This window comes from Somniosus microcephalus, unplaced genomic scaffold (assembly GCF_052327205.1).
Source record: "Somniosus microcephalus isolate GS21.2 unplaced genomic scaffold, FLI_Smic_1.0 scaffold143, whole genome shotgun sequence".
NCBI lineage: Eukaryota > Metazoa > Chordata > Chondrichthyes > Squaliformes > Somniosidae > Somniosus > Somniosus microcephalus.
The window spans coordinates 140443-161841 of record NW_028225330.1 but is presented as its reverse complement, the minus strand read 5'-3'; the positions used below and the strand labels follow the sequence as shown (position 1 = coordinate 161841).

The 21399-nt window shown below is 43.6% G+C and overlaps 1 protein-coding gene across 1 annotated transcript in view; it reads right to left on the bottom strand.

The window, feature by feature from the left end:
- The window catches only part of LOC147082213 (NACHT, LRR and PYD domains-containing protein 3-like), a 278082-nt gene that overhangs the window by 144021 nt on the left and 112662 nt on the right, over nucleotides 1–21399 (bottom strand). The window contains exon 4 of the mRNA XM_085980396.1: nucleotides 131–297. Coding sequence (XP_085836522.1) covers nucleotides 131–297 — 167 coding nt within the window. The remainder of the gene's footprint in view (nucleotides 1–130; nucleotides 298–21399) is intronic.

Here is a 21399-nt window from a genome sequence, read left to right as displayed (position 1 = left end):
CAGTTTTATCTATTTAGTTCCTATTTGACAAGTTTCTCTTCGGTAACATTCTGTGATTCTAAGATCTGATATCCTGTCAGTTCTGTGATGTTTGGATAATCCAGACTCATTCTGTGTCCCTCCCACTTACCCGATGTTCTTGTCCACTGAAATGCCTCTCGTATGTTAACAACAAGCTGACTCCGTCCACCCCTCCTTCAATCGCCTGTTCCAGTCTGACCCGGTAGAATTTCGTGAACCGGAACAGCTGGTAATCGTCACACTTTGTCAAGAACTCAGTGATTGTAGAGTTCGGATCTGTGAACACAAATGGAGAAAACTAAACACATTATCCACTTTCTACCCAGGCGGCTACATGTCATCGTATACCAAACGGCTACAGCTTCCTGTGAGCCACATTATCAAACACCTGGTGAGCCACATTATCAAACACCTGGTGAGCCACATTATCAAACACCTTCTGATAACCCACATACACCACATGTACAACATTCCATCAACCTGTATAGTCACGGCTCCACAAAACTACATCTTAATGTGTTGGGAGATTGGGCACATGACTGGCAAATGGTGTTTAGCTTGGATAAGTGCCGTGTTATGCCTGTGGGCAGTGCGAGTGCTCAACATTCATACACCCTTCATGGCATTAAATAAGGGGGAGAAAGGAAGATCCAGGCATTCTGGTGTATACATCTCTAAAGGTACAGGAGCAATGCCGTGAAGTGATAGCTAGAACAAAGGGGATATTGGGGTGCATTCATATGACAGTAGGGTATAAGACGACCTATTCTGTCCTAGTACAAGACCTTGGTAAAGGCTTCACTTGGAATACTGTGTCCAGTTATGGTCCCCACATAAGGTGGGTGGTATTGAGGCTTTGAAACTGATGCAGAGGGACATTACACTAATTCCCAGTATAAAGCAGCTTAGTTATCAAGATAGGCTAAGAATGTGGACTCTACACTTTAGAGAAGCAAAGACTAAGCGGTGATCTGATTGAGGTTTATAAGATGATGAAGGGAATCGATTGTGTTCCATTTAACAGTTTGTTCCAATGAGATAGCTTACGGAGAGGTCACCACTTTAAGTTGTGAAAGGCCAAATTTAAGTTAGATGTCAGGAGGTGGTTCTTTTCCCAGAGAATAGTCGACCTCTGGAACAGGATACCTTCTCTGGCGGTGGACACTGACTCGGTGAATTCCTTCAGGTGAGAGCTGGACCGGTTCCTGTTTGGTGCGGACATCACCTCTTACAACAGGAAGGCACTTCCGGGAATTCAGTGCAAGATTGATCTGCTGGACTAGTTTCAATCGCCTAGATGGGTCGGAGAGGAATTTCCCCTATTTAAATCCCCCAAATTGACCTGTGTTTTTACCTGTTTTTTTTCACCTCACCCATGGTTTGGTTTGGGATAACTACAACAAAGTATGACAAAGTATCGCAATTGCCTGGGAAAGTCTGGATGGACCAAAGGGTCTTTACCTGTCCGTCATTGTTTGTAAAATTGTCATATATGACTTTTCTGCAGCTAATCCGTTCCATCCTCCCCTCATCATCCTCTTTCTCGCTAAATGCTCGCTAATTCAACCTGGATTAACAGATTTGGTGGGGTTTCTACACAATGGTCTCTGGTTACCAGGTTAATCCTCTCTCCACATTAGAACAGAAACATCTCTTGGGCTCCTTCAGTCCACCTGTATATTTTTGATATTAAACCTGGGTTGAAATGCTGTGCTCAGTCCCTCCTATCACCTCTCTGACTTCCTCTAACAGTCTGATATTAAACCTGGGTTGAAATGCTGTGCTCAGTCCCTCCTATCACCTCTCTGACTCCCTCTAACAGTCTGATATTAAACCTGGGTTGAAATGCTGTGCTCAGTCCCTCCTATCTCCTCTCTGACTTCCTCTAACAGTCTGATATTAAACCTGGGTTGAAATGCTGTGCTCAGTCCCTCCTATCACCTCTCTGACTTCCTCTAACAGTCTGATATTAAACCTGGGTTGAAATGCTGTGCTCAGTCCCTCCTATCTCCTCTCTGACTTCCTCTAACAGTCTGATATTAAACCTGGGTTGAAATGCTGTGCTCAGTCCCTCCTATCACCTCTCTGACTTCCTCTAACAGTCTGATATTAAACCTGGGTTGAAATGCTGTGCTCAGTCCCTCCTATCTCCTCTCTGACTTCCTCTAACAGTCTGATATTAAACCTGGGTTGAAATGCTGTGCTCAGTCCCTCCTATCACCTCTCTGACTTCCTCTAACAGTCTGATATTAAACCTGGGTTGAAATGCTGTGGTCAGTCCCTCCTATCTCCTCTCTGACTTCCTCTAACAGTCTGATATTAAACCTGGGTTGAAATGCTGTGGTCAGTCCCTCCTATCTCCTCTCTGACTTCCTCTAACAGTCTGATATTAAACCTGGGTTGAAATGCTGTGCTCAGTCCCCTCCTATCTCCTCTCTGACTTCCTCTAACAGTCTGATATTAAACCTGGGTTGAAATGCTGTGCTCAGTCCCTCCTATCACCTCTCTGACTTCCTCTAACAGTCTGATATTAAACCTGGGTTGAAATGCTGTGCTCAGTCCCTCCTATCACCTCTCTGACTTCCTCTAACAATCTGATATTAAACCTGGGTTGAAATGCTGTGCTCAGTCCCTCCTATCACCTCTCTGACTTCCCTCTAACAGTCTGATATTAAACCTGGGTTGAAACGCTGTGCTCAGTCCCTCCTATCACCTCTCTGACTCCCTCTAACAGTCTGATATTAAACCTGGGTTGAAATGCTGTGCTCAGTCCCTCCTATCACCTCTCTGACTCCCTCTAACAGTCTGATATTAAACCTGGGTTGAAATGCTGTGCTCAGTCCCTCCTATCTCCTCTCTGACTTCCTCTAACAGTCTGATATTAAACCTGGGTTGAAATGCTGTGCTCAGTCCCTGCTATCTCCTCTCTGACTTCCTCTAACAATCTGATATTAAACCTGGGTTGAAATGCTGTGCTCAGTCCCTCCTATCTCCTCTCTGACTTCCTCTAACAGTCTGATATTAAACCTGGGTTGAAATGCTGTGCTCAGTCCCTCCTATCTCCTCTCTGACTTCCTCTAACAGTCTGATATTAAACCTGGGTTGAAATGCTGTGCTCAGTCCCTCCTATCTCCTCTCTGACTTCCTCTAACAGTCTGATATTAAACCTGGGTTGAAATGCTGTGCTCAGTCCCTCCTATCTCCTCTCTGACTTCCTCTAACAGTCTGATATTAAACCTGGGTTGAAATGCTGTGCTCAGTCCCTCCTATCACCTCTCTGACTTCCTCTAACAGTCTGATATTAAACCTGGGTTGAAATGCTGTGCTCAGTCCCTCCTATCACCTCTCTGACTCCCTCTAACAGTCTGATATTAAACCTGGGTTGAAATGCTGTGCTCAGTCCCTCCTATCTCCTCTCTGACTTCCTCTAACAGTCTGATATTAAACCTGGGTTGAAATGCTGTGCTCAGTCCCTCCTATCTCCTCTCTGACTTCCTCTAACAGTCTGATATTAAACCTGGGTTGAAATGCTGTGCTCAGTCCCTCCTATCACCTCTCTGACTTCCTCTAACAGTCTGATATTAAACCTGGGTTGAAATGCTGTGCTCAGTCCCTCCTATCACCGCTCTGACTTCCTCTAACAGTCTGATATTAAACCTGGGTTGAAATGCTGTGGTCAGTCCCTCCTATCTCCTCTCTGACTTCCTCTAACAGTCTGATATTAAACCTGGGTTGAAATGCTGTGCTCAGTCCCTCCTATCTCCTCTCTGACTTCCTCTAACAGTCTGATATTAAACCTGGGTTGAAATGCTGTGCTCAGTCCCTCCTATCTCCTCTCTGACTTCCTCTAACAGTCTGATATTAAACCTGGGTTGAAATGCTGTGCTCAGTCCCTCCTATCACCTCTCTGACTTCCTCTAACAGTCTGATATTAAACCTGGGTTGAAATGCTGTGCTCAGTCCCTCCTATCACCTCTCTGACTTCTTCTAACAGTCTGATATTAAACCTGGGTTGAAATGCTGTGCTCAGTCCCTCCTATCACCTCTCTGACTTCCTCTAACAGTCTGATATTAAACCTGGGTTGAAATGCTGTGCTCAGTCCCTCCTATCACCTCTCTGATTTCCTCTAACAGTCTGATATTAAACCTGGGTTGAAATGCTGTGCTCAGTCCCTCCTATCACCTCTCTGACTCCCTCTAACAGTCTGATATTAAACCTGGGTTGAAATGCTGTGCTCAGTCCCTCCTATCACCTCTCTGACTTCCTCTAACAGTCTGATATTAAACCTGGGTTGAAATGCTGTGCTCAGTCCCTCCTATCACCTCTCTGACTTCCTCTAACAGTCTGATATTAAACCTGGGTTGAAATGCTGTGCTCAGTCCCTCCTATCACCTCTCTGACTCCCTCTAACAGTCTGATATTAAACCTGGGTTGAAATGCTGTGCTCAGTCCCTCCTATCACCTCTCTGACTTCCTCTAACAGTCTGATATTAAACCTGGGTTGAAATGCTGTGCTCAGTCCCTCCGATCACCTCTCTGACTCCCTCTAACAGTCTGATATTAAACCTGGGTTGAAATGCTGTGCTCAGTCCCTCCTATCACCTCTCTGACTTCCTCTAACAGTCTGATATTAAACCTGGGTTGAAATGCTGTGCTCAGTCCCTCCTATCACCTCTCTGACTTCCTCTAACAGTCTGATATTAAACCTGGGTTGAAATGCTGTGCTCAGTCCCTCCTATCACCTCTCTGACTTCCTCTAACAGTCTGATATTAAACCTGGGTTGAAATGCTGTGCTCAGTCCCTCCTATCACCTCTCTGACTCCCTCTAACAGTCTGATATTAAACCTGGGTTGAAATGCTGTGCTCAGTCCCTCCTATCACCTCTCTGACTTCCTCTAACACTCTGATATTAAACCTGGGTTGAAATGCTGTGCTCAGTCCCTCCTATCACCTCTCTGACTTCCTCTAACAGTCTGATATTAAACCTGGGTTGAAATGCTGTGCTCAGTCCCTCCTATCACCTCTCTGACTCCCTCTAACAGTCTGATATTAAACCTGGGTTGAAATGCTGTGCTCAGTCCCTCCTATCACCTCTCTGACTCCCGCTAACAGTCTGATATTAAACCTGGGTTGAAATGCTGTGGTCAGTCCCTCCTATCTCCTCTCTGACTTCCTCTCACAGTCTGATATTAAACCTGGGTTGAAATGCTGTGGTCAGTCCCTCCTATCTCCGCTCTGACTTCCTCTAACAGTCTGATATTAAACCTGGGTTGAAATGCTGTGCTCAGTCCCTCCTATCTCCTCTCTGACTTCCTCTAACAGTCTGATATTAAACCTGGGTTGAAATGCTGTGCTCAGTCCCTCCTATCACCTCTCTGACTTCCTCTAACAATCTGATATTAAACCTGGGTTGAAATGCTGTGCTCAGTCCCTCCTATCACCTCTCTGACTCCCTCTAACAGTCTGATATTAAACCTGGGTTGAAATGCTGTGCTCAGTCCCTCCTATCACCTCTCTGACTTCCTCTAACAGTCTGATATTAAACCTGGGTTGAAATGCTGTGCTCAGTCCCCTCCTATCACCTCTCTGACTCCCTCTAACAGTCTGATATTAAACCTGGGTTGAAATGCTGTGCTCAGTCCCTCCTATCACCTCTCTGACTTCCTCTAACAGTCTGATATTAAACCTGGGTTGAAATGCTGTGCTCAGTCCCTCCTATCACCTCTCTGACTTCCTCTAACAGTCTGATATTAAACCTGGGTTGAAATGCTGTGCTCAGTCCCTCCTATCACCTCTCTGACTCCCTCTAACAGTCTGATATTAAACCTGGGTTGAAATGCTGTGCTCAGTCCCTCCTATCTCCTCTCTGACTTCCTCTAACAGTCTGATATTAAACCTGGGTTGAAATGCTGTGCTCAGTCCCTCCTATCACCGCTCTGACTTCCTCTAACAGTCTGATATTAAACCTGGGTTGAAATGCTGTGCTCAGTCCCTCCTATCTCCTCTTTGACTTCCTCTAACAGTCTGATATTAAACCTGGGTTGAAATGCTGTGCTCAGTCCCTCCTATCACCTCTCTGACTTCCTCTAACAGTCTGATATTAAACCTGGGTTGAAATGCTGTGCTCAGTCCCTCCTATCACCTCTCTGACTTCCTCTAACAGTCTGATATTAAACCTGGGTTGAAATGCTGTGCTCAGTCCCTCCCATCTCCTCTCTGACTTCCTCTAACAGTCTGATATTAAACCTGGGTTGAAATGCTGTGCTCAGTCCCTCCTATCTCCTCTCTGACTTCCTCTAACAGTCTGATATTAAACCTGGGTTGAAATGCTGTGCTCAGTCCCTCCTATCACCTCTCTGACTCCCTCTAACAGTCTGATATTAAACCTGGGTTGAAATGCTGTGCTCAGTCCCTCCTATCTCCTCTCTGACTTCCTCTAACAGTCTGATATTAAACCTGGGTTGAAATGCTGTGCTCAGTCCCTCCTATCTCCTCTCTGACTTCCTCTAACAATCTGATATTAAACCTGGGTTGAAATGCTGTGCTCAGTCCCTCCTCTCACCTCTCTGACTTCCTCTAACAGTCTGATATTAAACCTGGGTTGAAATGCTGTGCTCAGTCCCTCCTATCACCTCTCTGACTTCCTCTAACAATCTGATATTAAACCTGGGTTGAAATGCTGTGCTCAGTCCCTCCTATCACCTCTCTGACTTCCTCTAACAGTCTGATATTAAACCTGGGTTGAAATGCTGTGCTCAGTCCCTCCTATCTCCTCTCTGAATTCCTCTAACAGTCTGATATTAAACCTGGGTTGAAATGCTGTGCTCAGTCCCTCCTATCTCCTCTCTGACTTCCTCTAACAGTCTGATATTAAACCTGGGTTGAAATGCTGTGCTCAGTCCCTCCTATCTCCTCTCTGACTTCCTCGAACAGTCTGATATTAAACCTGGGTTGAAATGCTGTGCTCAGTCCCTCCTATCACCTCTCTGACTTCCTCTAACAGTCTGATATTAAACCTGGGTTGAAATGCTGTGCTCAGTCCCTCCTATCTCCTCTCTGACTTCCTCGAACAGTCTGATATTAAACCTGGGTTGAAATGCTGTGCTCAGTCCCTCCTATCACCTCTCTGACTTCCTCTAACAGTCTGATATTAAACCTGGGTTGAAATGCTGTGCTCAGTCCCTCCTATCTCCTCTCTGACTTCCTCTAACAGTCTGATATTAAACCTGGGTTGAAATGCTGTGCTCAGTCCCTCCTATCACCTCTCTGACTTCCTCTAACAGTCTGATATTAAACCTGCGTTGAAATGCTGTGCTCAGTCCCTCCTATCACCTCTCTGACTTCCTCTAACAGTCTGATATTAAACCTGGGTTGAAATGCTGTGCTCAGTCCCTCCTATCACAATTCACAATTCAAATCGCTTTATTGGCATGATAAGTTACATCTTATGTTGCCAAAGCATCAAAATACATTTATGGTTTCGCACATAAACGCAGTTCTATTCATACAGTGTATAAACAGGTATATCCCTGAGTGTATAAATATACATTCGCATTGTTTATATATATTCTTTTCTTAGTTTACTGGTTGTCCCTCTGTTCATGGCAAGCTGTAACATAGTGTGCCGCCAGTGTTATACAGCTTCTCTCCTCTCCCAGTAGGAATGGGAGTTTTTGGTTGTCATTCAGATTTCTGAAATCAGGGCATATTTGTGAGAATTTTTGGTAGAAATTCTCCCTGATGCCCTGATATTTTCCACAAGCTGTGAGGAAGTGCATCTCTGTCTCCACTACTCCCTGACTGCAGTGAGAGCATATCCTGTCCTCTCTTGGCAGCCTGGTCTGCCTGTGTCTGCCTTTTTCGATCGCTAGGCTATGTTCGCTAAGTCTGTACCTTGTCAAGGTTCTTCTCAGTTTGTTATCCTTTACCATGGTCAGGTAATCAGCTATGTTGTATTGTCTGTTTAGGGCCAAGTAGCAATTGAGTTTGCTTTGGGTTTTTGTTGTTTCTGCCCAATATGTCAGATATTTTTCCTTTTGCTTAGCGACGATTGTGTTGGGTCGAATTCTTTGTGTTACCCTGTCACTGTCCTGGGGCTGGTTATTGTTAGTAGTTACTTCACTGAGTCCCAGGACTAGTTGACTGAGGGTATTCTTCTTTATGGTCAGCTCTTGGCATTTCAGGGCGTCGTAGTGATAGCATTGGGGATTGCTCATTTGTAGGTGATTCCAAAATTTGGTGGCTCTTTTTTGGATAGTGATTATTAATGGATATTGGCCTAGTTCCGCCCTGCATGCATTGTTTACTGTTTTCCTTTGAGTCCGGAGGATACTTTTACAGAATTCTGCATGTAGGATCTCAATTGGGTGTTTGTCCCATTTTGCAAATTCTTGTTGAGTTAGCGGTCCCCATACCTCACTGCCATAGAGTGCAATTGGTTCAATTACTGATTTGAAAATTTTGAGCCAAATGCTAATTGGGATTTCTATTTGGATTGATTTTTTGATGGCATAGAAAGCCCTTCTTGCTTTCTCTTTCAGTTCATTCACAGCCAGTTTGAAGTTTCCCGTAGAACTGATTTTTAAGCCCAAGTATGTGTAGTTAGTGGTTTGTTCAATTTTGGTTGTTCCTACTGTGAAATTTATTTTGGGTCCCTGATGTTTGGATCTTTGCTGGAACACAAGGACTTTGGTTTTTTGGGGATTTATTGTCAGGGCCCAAGTCTGGCAGTACGACTCCAGCAGGTCCAGGTTTTGCTGTAGCCCCTCTTTAGTAGGTGACAGCAGAACCAGGTCGTCTGCATAGAGGAGGAATTTAACCTTGGATTCATATAGGGTGAGGCCGGGTGCTGTAGATTGTTCAAGTAGTTTTGCCAATCCATTTATGTAAATATTAAAGAGTGTCGGTGAGATTGGCGAGCCCTGCGTCACCCCCCGCCCCTGTGGGAAGTATTTTGTTTGTTTGTCTCCAATTTTAACTGCACATTTGTTGTTTGTATACCTTGATTTAATTACATCATATGTTTTCCCTCCTACCCCACTTTCGATAAGTTTCAGGAATAAACCGTCATGCCAGATGGAGTCGAAAGCCTTCTGGAAATCTACAAAGCATGCGTAGATTTTGCTTTTGTTATGGTGAACGTGTTTGTCAATTAGGGTCTGTAGGGTGAAGATATGATCGGATGTTCTATAGTTTGGCAGGAATCCAATTTGGCTTTTACTCAAGACATTGTGCTCCTCAAGGAAGTTTATAAGTCTTTTGTTTATGATGCTACAGAATACCTTCCCCAGGTTACTGTTTACACAGATGCCTCGATAGTTGTTTGGGTCGATTTTGTCCCCACTTTTGTATATGGGCGTTATGAGTCCTTTGTTCCAGATATCAGGGAAATAACCGACACTCAGAACCAAGTTGAAGAGTTTTAGGATAGCCAGTTTCATTTTGTCGTCTGTGTGTTTAATCATCTCGTTTAGTATGCCGTCTGTCCCGCAGGCTTTTCCTGGTCGCAGGTCCTTGAGTTTTTCAAGAAGTTCTTTTTCTGTTATTATGGCGTCCAGCGGGTTTTGGTTATCTTTTATGGCCATTTCTAGCTTTTCCAGTTTTTTGCATATTTGGTGTTGCTCTGGTCTTAGTGTGTTTTTCTGGTATAATTTTTCAAAGTGGTTTACCCATGTGTCCCCATTTTGAATGGCCAAATCGTCGTGTTGTTTTTTGTGTAGTGTTTTCAAGTTTTCCCAGAAACAATTGGAATCAATGGATTCCTCCATGGAGCTGAGTGTATTCTTAATATATTGCTCTTTTTTGGTTCTGAGTGTGTTTCTGTATTGTGTTAGTGTCTGACAATAAGTAAGGCGTAGTTCCTCGTTTTCTGGATGTCTGTGTTTTTGGTTTGATATTTTTCTAAGTTTTTTCCTCATGTTATGGCAATCTCGGTCAAACCATTTTTCATAGTTTTTTGTTTTGTGTTTGTTCTTGCGAGCTTTCAAGTTTGCATTTGTTGCCAAATTATCAAAAATATTGTTTAGTTTACTAACTGCCCGGTTTACGCCTTCTTTATTGTGAGTGTATATGTTATCCAGAAAGGTGTCTAAGAGAGCTTGAGTTGATGCATTGCTAATTGTTTTCTGGTATTTTTCCGTGTCGTTTTTGGCCCATCTGTACGATTTTTTGGTGTTGTACAGTTTACTGGGTTGTGTTTCTATGTTGTTTGTTTCTGTCTTTTTGAGGAACATAGTAATTTGACTGTGATCTGACAGTGTTGTTTGTGGTTTGACTGTGAATGCTCTGAAAGAGGATGGGTCTAAGTCTGTAATCATATAGTCTACTGTGCTGCAGCCAAGAGGTGAGCAATAGGTCGATCTTCCTAGGAGGTCTCCTATGAACCTACCATTGACAATGTACAGACCCAGGTTTCGACAGAGCTGTAGTAGCTGTTTTCCGTTGGTATTTGACTGCTTGTCGCAGTTATGCCTGTATGGAAGGGAAGGGATGTCAAAGTGGTTATTCCCGAAAACGTAATTGTTTCCCTGATTATTGGTGAAGTCTGGTTCTTCGCCCGTTCTTGAATTGAGGTCCCCACAGATCAACACGTTCCCCTGGGCCTGGTATTGGATAATTTCCCCCTCCATGTTGGAGAAGGTGTCCTCTTTAAAGTACGGGGAATCGATTGGAGGGATATAAAGTGCGCAAATGTAAACATCTTGGGTGTTTGAGATAATCTCCCTCTCAAGTTTGAGCCACATATGGTTTTCGCCCTTTTTTATAAATTTGATGTAATTCTTAAGTTCTGTTTTAAACCAGATCAGTATGCCTCCGGAGTCTCTGCCTTGGGTTACACTTGGTAATTTATTGGAGGGGACCATCAGCTCAGTGTACCCTTGGGGACAGCCAGTGTGTCCTTTTCCTTTATACCAAGTTTCCTGTAAAATGATAATATCTAGGTCTTTAGTTTCATCTATGAACTCTGGGGTCCTACTTTTCACTTCTCGCAGTGAAGAGCGTAGACCTTGGATATTCCAGGTCGAAATATATAAGGATTTCATGTTAAGTTTGATCTTTTTCTATGATAGGTTAAAGAGTGGTACGTGTTTGTCGTGTCTAAGTGTGGGAAAAAAAAGATCACATCAGTTATCTACAAAAGTTAATACAATTTGGTTACAGTTCTTTCTATTAATTAGTCCTTGATCCATAAGGCGGAAGTAGATGCTGCTGCACATCTGCTTATTGTCTCTTAATGGATTGTTTCTGTCTGAGGTATTGCGTACGTCCTGTGCATCTCTCCCTCTCTCTGGCTGGGAGCAGTCCTGTTCCCCTGTGGGACAGGAGTGGTGCAGGTCTGATATTGTTGTTTTGCATGGGGATCCTCTCTGGTCTCGGTTGGTGTGTTGGTGGTCCTTGTAGTGTTCCTGATATGTACCCCGCTGATCTCTGGTGGTCGGGGGGGGGGTCCTCTTGGAGTCTGGGTATGGACCCGGTTAAAAGCGACGTCCTTCAGGGCTTTAGCAAAGATCGATATTCTTTGCCTTTGGATGTGGACGTGGTCGTAAAGACATTCCTCATCGAGGGTGGGGTGTTGGGCCAGGTGTACGTTGTGGTTTGATTCGCAGTCTCTTGCTATGCTGGCATTTATCTCATGAATTGTGTTGTTGTTGAAGTCTGTTCTCGGCAATATTGTGGAAACAGTGATTCTAGTGTTTGGAAATGTACTGCTTGCTTTCCTAATCATTGCTCTGAGCGATGTTGCTACTTCTTTCTGTTGGGTCTTTAGGTCATTTGTGCCCGTGTGTATTATTATGTGTTGGGGGGAGCCTAATCTGGCTTTGGTCAGCCATCCCATGGCTCTGTTTGTTGTTGGGCACCAGATCTTTTCTACTTTACTTCTAGGGAATAGCTTTTTCTCCCATAGAAATTTCCCATTTGAGTCTATGAGTATTACGACGTCAGCCTTGTTTGTGTTTACTGTCTGGTGGCTTTCGCTTGGACTCATAGTGTGTGTGCTGGGCTGGGGTGTCTGGTGTGTGCGTACCTCTTGTGAGCGGCCCGCTTGTGGTTCCACGGTGGTGGGGGAAGATTGCGAATCAGTATGCTGGTCGGTCTGTGTGGCACCCCTTGTATTGTGTGTCTGTTGCTTTTGTTCCGTGTGGGAGTGCAGCCGTTCCGTCCGGCTCTGTCTTGTCTTATCTCTAGCCTCTGGTTGCTGGTCTAATGGTGTTATCTCTCCTCTATGGCTCTCTTCTTTTTCCTGCAGCTCTTTCACCTGATTCCTAAGTAGATTCACCTGGTTCTCAAGTAGCTTCAGCTCTCTCTTGTGTCTCTCCCTCTCCTGATTTTGATCGTCATTCATTTTGAGGAAGTCCTCTCTAAGTTTAACCATCTCTATCTCTAATTGATTAAATTTATCTTTTGGTTGTATCTGGCTGTGTGATCCCGGGGTATGTGTCTGGTCGGCCCTGGAAGGCTCACTCACTTCCTGGCTAGGCTGGTCGGCCCTGGAGGGCTCACTCACTTCCTGGCTATGCTGCTCTTCTCTTGGTGGGCTGGGAATGGTAGGGGGACTATGTGTGGCTTCCTCCCTGGTAGTTATGCTGGGGTTTGTCAGTTGTATCGTGTGGCTGTGGTTCCCCGGGGTTAGTGTCTGGTTTGAACTGTGTGGCTCGTTCACCTCCTGACCAGGCAGATTTTCTCCTGGTAAGTTGTCAATGTTGGGGGGAGTGCGGGCCACTCTGGGGCTGTTCCTTCCCCCCTTAGTTAATTTTTTCAGTGTCCTGAAGGCCGTTGCAAATTTGTCGAGGTTGCCTTGCACTAATATTGTTCCGGTATTGTACGCGTTGACCGTCGTAGTTGAACTGTCTCCTGGTGTGTTAATTTTCATTAAGGACCCATTTGCGGTATTTTCTAGCTTAACATTGATATAGTGTGATTTTATTGCTGTGATCCAAGCCACTGGCTGATCTGAGTAGAAAATGAGGTTACTTTTTGTCCCATTGTTGTAACAGTCAGCAAAAAGTGTTTCTGGTTTTTCTCTCATCTGCTCATGCTTGATCGCTTTTATAGCTTTTTTTGCGGTGTTGGGGGGAATCTGGAAGCGGGGCTGTTGTGGATCTTCTGATTCGCTCATTTTTGGCTCTCTGACTTCCTCTAACAGTCTGATATTAAACCTGGGTTGAAATGCTGTGCTCAGTCCCTCCTATCACCTCTCTGACTTCCTCTAACAATCTGATATTAAACCTGGGTTGAAATGCTGTGCTCAGTCCCTCCTATCTCCTCTCTGACTTCCTCTAACAGTCTGATATTAAACCTGGGTTGAAATGCTGTGGTCAGTCCCTCCTATCACCTCTCTGACTTCCTCTAACAGTCTGATATTAAACCTGGGTTGAAATGCTGTGCTCAGTCCCTCCTATCTCCTCTCTGACTTCCTCTAACAGTCTGATATTAAACCTGGGTTGAAATGCTGTGGTCAGTCCCTCCTATCACCTCTCTGACTTCCTCTAACAGTCTGATATTAAACCTGGGTTGAAATGCTGTGCTCAGTCCCTCCTATCACCTCTCTGACTTCCTCTAACAGTCTGATATTAAACCTGGGTTGAAATGCTGTGCTCAGTCCCTCCTATCACCTCTCTGACTTCCTCTAACAGTCTGATATTAAACCTGGGTTGAAATGCTGTGGTCAGTCCCTCCTATCACCTCTCTGACTTCCTCTAACAGACTGATATTAAACCTGGGTTGAAATGCTGTGCTCAGTCCCTCCTATCACCTCTCTGACTTCCTCTAACAGTCTGATATTAAACCTGGGTTGAAATGCTGTGCTCAGTCCCTCCTATCACCGCTCTGACTTCCTCTAACAGTCTGATATTAAACCTGGGTTGAAATGCTGTGCTCAGTCCCTCCTATCACCTCTCTGACTTCCTCTAACAGTCTGATATTAAACCTGGGTTGAAATGCTGTGCTCAGTCCCTCCTATCACCTCTCTGACTCCCTCTAACAGTCTGATATTAAACCTGGGTTGAAATGCTGTGCTCAGTCCCTCCTATCACCTCTCTGACTTCCTCTAACAGTCTGATATTAAACCTGGGTTGAAATGCTGTGCTCAGTCCCTCCTATCACCTCTCTGGCTTCCTCTAACCATCTGATATTAAACCTGGGTTGAAATGCTGTGCTCAGTCCCTCCTATCACCTCTCTGACTTCCTCTAACAGTCTGATATTAAACCTGGGTTGAAATGCTGTGCTCAGTCCCTCCTATCACCTCTCTGACTCCCTCTAACAGTCTGATATTAAACCTGGGTTGAAATGCTGTGCTCAGTCCCTCCTATCACCTCTCTGACTTCCTCTAACAGTCTGATATTAAACCTGGGTTGAAATGCTGTGCTCAGTCCCTCCTATCTCCTCTCTGACTTCCTCTAACAGTCTGATATTAAACCTGGGTTGAAATGCTGTGCTCAGACCCTCCTATCACCGCTCTGACTTCCTCTAACAGTCTGATATTAAACCTGGGTTGAAATGCTGTGCTCAGTCCCTCCTATCACCTCTCTGACTTCCTCTAACAGTCTGATATTAAACCTGGGTTGAAATGCTGTGCTCAGTCCCTCCTATCACCTCTCTGACTCCCTCTAACAGTCTGATATTAAACCTGGGTTGAAATGCTGTGCTCAGTCCCTCCTATCTCCTCTCTGACTTCCTCTAACAGTCTGATATTAAACCTGGGTTGAAATGCTGTGCTCAGTCCCTCCTATCACCTCTCTGACTTCCTCTAACAATCTGATATTAAACCTGGGTTGAAATGCTGTGCTCAGTCCCTCCTATCACCTCTCTGACTTCCTCTAACAGTCTGATATTAAACCTGGGTTGAAATGCTGTGCTCAGTCCCTCCTATCTCCTCTCTGACTTCCTCTAACAGTCTGATATTAAACCTGGGTTGAAATGCTGTGCTCAGTCCCTCCTATCACCTCTCTGACTTCCTCTAACAATCTGATATTAAACCTGGGTTGAAATGCTGTGCTCAGTCCCTCCTATCACCTCTCTGACTTCCTCTAACAGTCTGATATTAAACCTGGGTTGAAATGCTGTGCTCAGTCCCTCCTATCACCTCTCTGACTCCCTCTAACAGTCTGATATTAAACCTGGGTTGAAATGCTGTGCTCAGTCCCTCCTATCTCCTCTCTGACTTCCTCTAACAGTCTGATATTAAACCTGGGTTGAAATGCTGTGCTCAGTCCCTCCTATCACCTCTCTGACTTCCTCTAACAATCTGATATCAAACCTGGGTTGATATGCTGTGCTCAGTCCCTCCTATCACCTCTCTGACTTCCTCGAACAGTCTGATATTAAACCTGGGTTGAAATGCTGTGCTCAGTCCCTCCTATCACCTCTCTGACTTCCTCTAACAGTCTGATATTAAACCTGGGTTGAAATGCTGTGCTCAGTCTCTCCTATCACCTCTCTGACTCCCTCTAACAGTCTGATATTAAACCTGGGTTGAAATGCTGTGCTCAGTCCCTCCTATCACCTCTCTGACTCCCTCTAACAGTCTGATATTAAACCTGGGTTGAAATGCTGTGCTCAGTCCCTCCTATCTCCTCTCTGACTTCCTCTAACAGTCTGATATTAAACCTGGGTTGAAATGCTGTGCTCAGTCTCTCCTATCACCTCTCTGACTCCCTCTAACAGTCTGATATTAAACCTGGGTTGAAATGCTGTGCTCAGTCCCTCCTATCACCTCTCTGACTTCCTCTAACAGTCTGATATTAAACCTGGGTTGAAATGCTGTGCTCAGTCCCTCCTATCACCTCTCTGACTTCCTCTAACAGTCTGATATTAAACCTGGGTTGAAATGCTGTGGTCAGTCCCTCCTATCACCGCTCTGACTTCCTCTAACAGTCTGATATTAAACCTGGGTTGAAATGCTGTCCTCAGTCCCTCCTATCACCTCTCTGACTTCCTCTAACAGTCTGATATTAAACCTGGGTTGAAATGCTGTGCTCAGTCCCTCCTATCTCCTCTCTGACTCCCTCTAACAGTCTGATATTAAACCTGGGTTGAAATGCTGTGCTCAGTCCCTCCTATCTCCTCTCTGACTTCCTCTAACAGTCTGGGGTGCATTAATTCTGAGCCCAGGTGACTTCTCCACCTCGGCGACTTTACTCAGATCCAAATCCTTCTCTGCAGTGATCTGTAACTGTGGACCACATCCTCCTCCAGTACGTCAACATTCTCACTTCCACCATCATTTTTAGAAAGTAAAGGAAATATTTTGTATCTCCCCAAAATTGCCTCCCCCACAACGAGTTTCCCCAGTCCCACCTCTCACCTCCACTGCTCGCTGGCCTGTAAAACCCACTGAGAATTGGGCTATCTCCCTTCCTGTTGCTGCATTCCCTATATATGGATTCCATCTTAGCATTGCTCCCTGGAACAACCGTATGTTCTAAACCCCTCCGCCTCTCTCTCTCGCTCTCCTCCTTTCAGACGTTCCATAAACCTTACCACTTTGAGCAAGCTTTTGCTCACCTGTCCTAATATCACCTTAGGTGACTCGGTGTAAGATTTTGATTGGTCACACTCCTGTGAAGCACTTGAGACGATTTACCACGTTAAAGGTGCTACATAAACACACGTTTGTTCTTGTTGTTGTTCTACGCTGTCAATCATAGAATGTTTATTAATACTTGCGGCCACAAACTTTTACTCTTCCCTCAAAATGTTATCACCAGAAACATTTCCCTCTGAGTCCTGTGAAAACCAAGGCCCTGTCTGATAGATACTAGATCACATCTCATGTTTCTGAATGTTTGGAATGATTTGTTCACTCACACACAACTCAATACTCGCTCCAACACTGGGAATGTTGACTTGTCCCCGTTTCTTCTATAGATACGAGATCACATCTCATGTTTCTGAATGTTTGGAATGATTTGTTCACTCACACACAACTCAATACTCGCTCCAACACTGGGAATGTTGACTTGTCCCCGTTTCTTCTATAGATACTAGATCACATCTCATGTTTCTGAATGTTTGGAATGATTTGTTCACTCAACGCAACTCAATACTCGCTCCAACACTGGGAATGTTGACTTGTCTCCGTTTCTTCTATAGATACTAGATCACATCTCATGTTTCTGAATGTTTGGAATGATTTGTTCACTCAACGCAACTCAATACTCGCTCCAACACTGGGAATGTTGACTTGTCCCCGTTTCTTCTATAGATACTAGATCACATCTCATGTTTCTGAATGTTTGGAATGATTTGTTCACTCACACACAACTCAATACTAGCTCCAACACTGGGAATGTTGACTTGTCCCTGTTTCTTCTATAGATACTAGATCACATCTCATGTTTCTGAATGTTTGGAATGATTTGTTCACTCACACACAACTCAATACTCGCTCCAACACTGGGAATGTTGACTTGTCCCCGTTTCTTCTATAGATACTAGATCACATCTCATGTTTCTGAATGTTTGGAATGATTTGTTCACTCACACACAACTCAATACTAGCTCCAACACTGGGAATGTTGACTTGTCCCCGTTTCTTCTATAGATACTAGATCACATCTCATGTTTCTGAATGTTTGGAATGATTTGTTCACTCACACACAACTCAATACTAGCTCCAACACTGGGAATGTTGACTTGTCCCCGTTTCTTCTATAGATACTAGATCACATCTCATGTTTCTGAATGTTTGGAATGATTTGTTCACTCACACACAACTCAATACTAGCTCCAACACTGGGAATGTTGACTTGTCCCTGTTTCTTCTATAGATACGAGATCACATCTCATGTTTCTGAATGTTTGGAATGATTTGTTCACTCACACACAACTCAATACTAGCTCCAACACTGGGAATGTTGACTTGTCCCCGTTTCTTCTATAGATACTAGATCACATCTCATGTTTCTGAATGTTTGGAATGATTTGTTCACTCACACACAACTCAATACTAGCTCCAACACTGGGAATGTTGACTTGTCCCCGTTTCTTCTATAGATACTAGATCACATCTCATGTTTCTGAATGTTTGGAATGATTTGTTCACTCACACACAACTCAATACTAGCTCCAACACTGGGAATGTTGACTTGTCCCTGTTTCTTCTATAGATACTAGATCACATCTCATGTTTCTGAATGTTTGGAATGATTTGTTCACACACACACAACTCAATACTCGCTCCAACACTGGGAATGTTGACTTGTCCCCGTTTCTTCTATAGATACTAGATCACATCTCATGTTTCTGAATGTTTGGAATGATTTGTTCACTCACACACAACTCAATACTAGCTCCAACACTGGGAATGTTGACTTGTCCCCGTTTCTTCTATAGATACTAGATCACATCTCATGTTTCTGAATGTTTGGAATGATTTGTTCACTCACACACAACTCAATACTAGCTCCAACACTGGGAATGTTGACTTGTCCCCGTTTCTTCTATAGATACTAGATCACATCTCATGTTTCTGAATGTTTGGAATGATTTGTTCACTCACACACAACTCAATACGAGCTCCAACACTGGGAATGTTGACTTGTCCCCGTTTCTTCTATAGATACGAGATCACATCTCATGTTTCTGAATGTTTGGAATGATTTGTTCACACACACACAACTCAATACTAGCTCCAACACTGGGAATGTTGACTTGTCCCCGTTTCTTCTATAGATACTAGATCACATCTCATGTTTCTGAATGTTTGGAATGATTTGTTCACTCACACACAACTCAATACTAGCTCCAACACTGGGAATGTTGACTTGTCCCCGTTTCTTCTATAGATACTAGATCACATCTCATGTTTCTGAATGTTTGGAATGATTTGTTCACTCACACACAACTCAATACGAGCTCCAACACTGGGAATGTTGACTTGTCCCCGTTTCTTCTATAGATACGAGATCACATCTCATGTTTCTGAATGTTTGGAATGATTTGTTCACTCACACACAACTCAATACTAGCTCCAACACTGGGAATGTTGACTTGTCCCCGTTTCTTCTATAGATACTAGATCACATCTCATGTTTCTGAATGTTTGGAATGATTTGTTCACTCACACACAACTCAATACTCGCTCCAACACTGGGAATGTTGACTTGTCCCCGTTTCTTCTATAGATACTAGATCACATCTCATGTTTCTGAATGTTTGGAATGATTTGTTCACTCACACACAACTCAATACGAGCTCCAACACTGGGAATGTTGACTTGTCCCCGTTTCTTCTATAGATACTAGATCACATCTCATGTTTCTGAATGTTTGGAATGATTTGTTCACTCACACAAAACTCAATACTGGCTCCAACACTGGGAATGTTGACTTGTCCCCGTTTCCTCTATAGATACTAGATCACATCTCATGTTTCTGAATGTTTGGAATGATTTGTTCACTCACACACAACTCAATACTCGCTCCAACACTGGGAATGTTGACTTGTCCCCGTTTCTTCTATAGATACTAGATCACATCTCATGTTTCTGAATGTTTGGAATGATTTGTTCACACACACACACAACTCAATACTCGCTCCAACACTGGGAATGTTGACTTGTCCCCGTTTCCTCTATAGATACTAGATCACATCTCATGTTTCTGAATGTTTGGAATGATTTGTACACTCACACACAACTCAATACTAGCTCCAACACTGGGAATGTTGACTTGTCCCCGTTTCTTCTATAGATACTAGATCACATCTCATGTTTCTGAATGTTTGGAATGATTTGTTCACTCACACACAACACAATACTTGCTCCAACACTGGGAATGTTGACTTGTCCCCGTTTCTTCTATAGATACTAGATCACATCTCATGTTTCTGAATGTTTGGAATGATTTGTTCACTCACACACAACTCAATACTCGCTCCAACACTGGGAATGTTGACTTGTCCCTGTTTCTTCTCTTGATACTAGATCACATCTCATGTTTCTGAATGTTTGGAATGATTTGTACACTCACACACAACTCAATACTCGCTCCAACACTGGGAATGTTGACTTGTCCCCGTTTCTTCTATAGATACTAGATCACATCTCATGTTTCTGAATGTTTGGAATGATTTGTTCACACACACACAACTCAATACTAGCTCCAACACTGGGAATGTTGACTTGTCCCCGTTTCTTCTATAGATACTAGATCACATCTCATGTTTCTGAATGTTTGGAATGATTTGTTCACTCACACACAACTCAATACTAGCTCCAACACTGGGAATGTTGACTTGTCCCCATTTCTTCTATAGATACTAGATCACATCTCATGTTTCTGAATGTTTGGAATGATTTGTTCACACACACACAACTCAATACTCGCTCCAACACTGGGAATGTTGACTTGTTCCCGTTTCCTCTATAGATACTAGATCACATCTCATGTTTCTGAATGTTTGGAATGATTTGTTCACTCACACACAACACAATACTCGCTCCAACACTGGGAATGTTGACTTGTCCCCGTTTCTTCTGTAGATACTAGATCACATCTCATGTTTCTGAATGTTTGGAATGATTTGTTCACTCACACACAACTCAATACTAGGTCCAACACTGGGAATGTTGACTTGTCCCCGTTTCTTCTATAGATACTAGATCACATCTCATGTTTCTGAATGTTTGGAATGATTTGTTCACACACACACAACACAATACTCGCTCCAACACTGGGAATGTTGACTTGTCCCCGTTTCTTCTATAGATACTAGATCACATCTCATGTTTCTGAATGTTTGGAATGATTTGTTCACTCACACACAACTCAATACTCGCTCCAACACTGGGAATGTTGACTTGTCCCCGTTTCTTCTATAGATACTAGATCACATCTCATGTTTCTGAATGTTTGGAATGATTTGTACACTCAAACACAACTCAATACTAGCTCCAACACTGGGAATGTTGACTTGTCCCCGTTTCTTCTATAGATACTAGATCACATCTCATGTTTCTGAATGTTTGGAATGATTTGTTCACTCACACACAACTCAATACTCGCTCCAACACTGGGAATGTTGACTTGTCCCCGTTTCTTCTATAGATACTAGATCACATCTCATGTTTCTGAATGTTTGGAATGATTTGTTCACTCACACACAACTCAATACTAGCTCCAACACTGGGAATGTTGACTTGTCCCCATTTCTTCTATAGATACTAGATCACATCTCATGTTTCTGACTGTTTGGAATGATTTGTTCACACACACAACTCAATACTAGCTCCAACACTGGGAATGTTGACTTGTCCCCGTTTCTTCTATAGATGCTAGATCACATCTCATGTTTCTGAATGTTTGGAATGATTTGTTCACTCACACACAACTCAATACTCGCTCCAACACTGGGAATGTTGACTTGTCCCTGTTT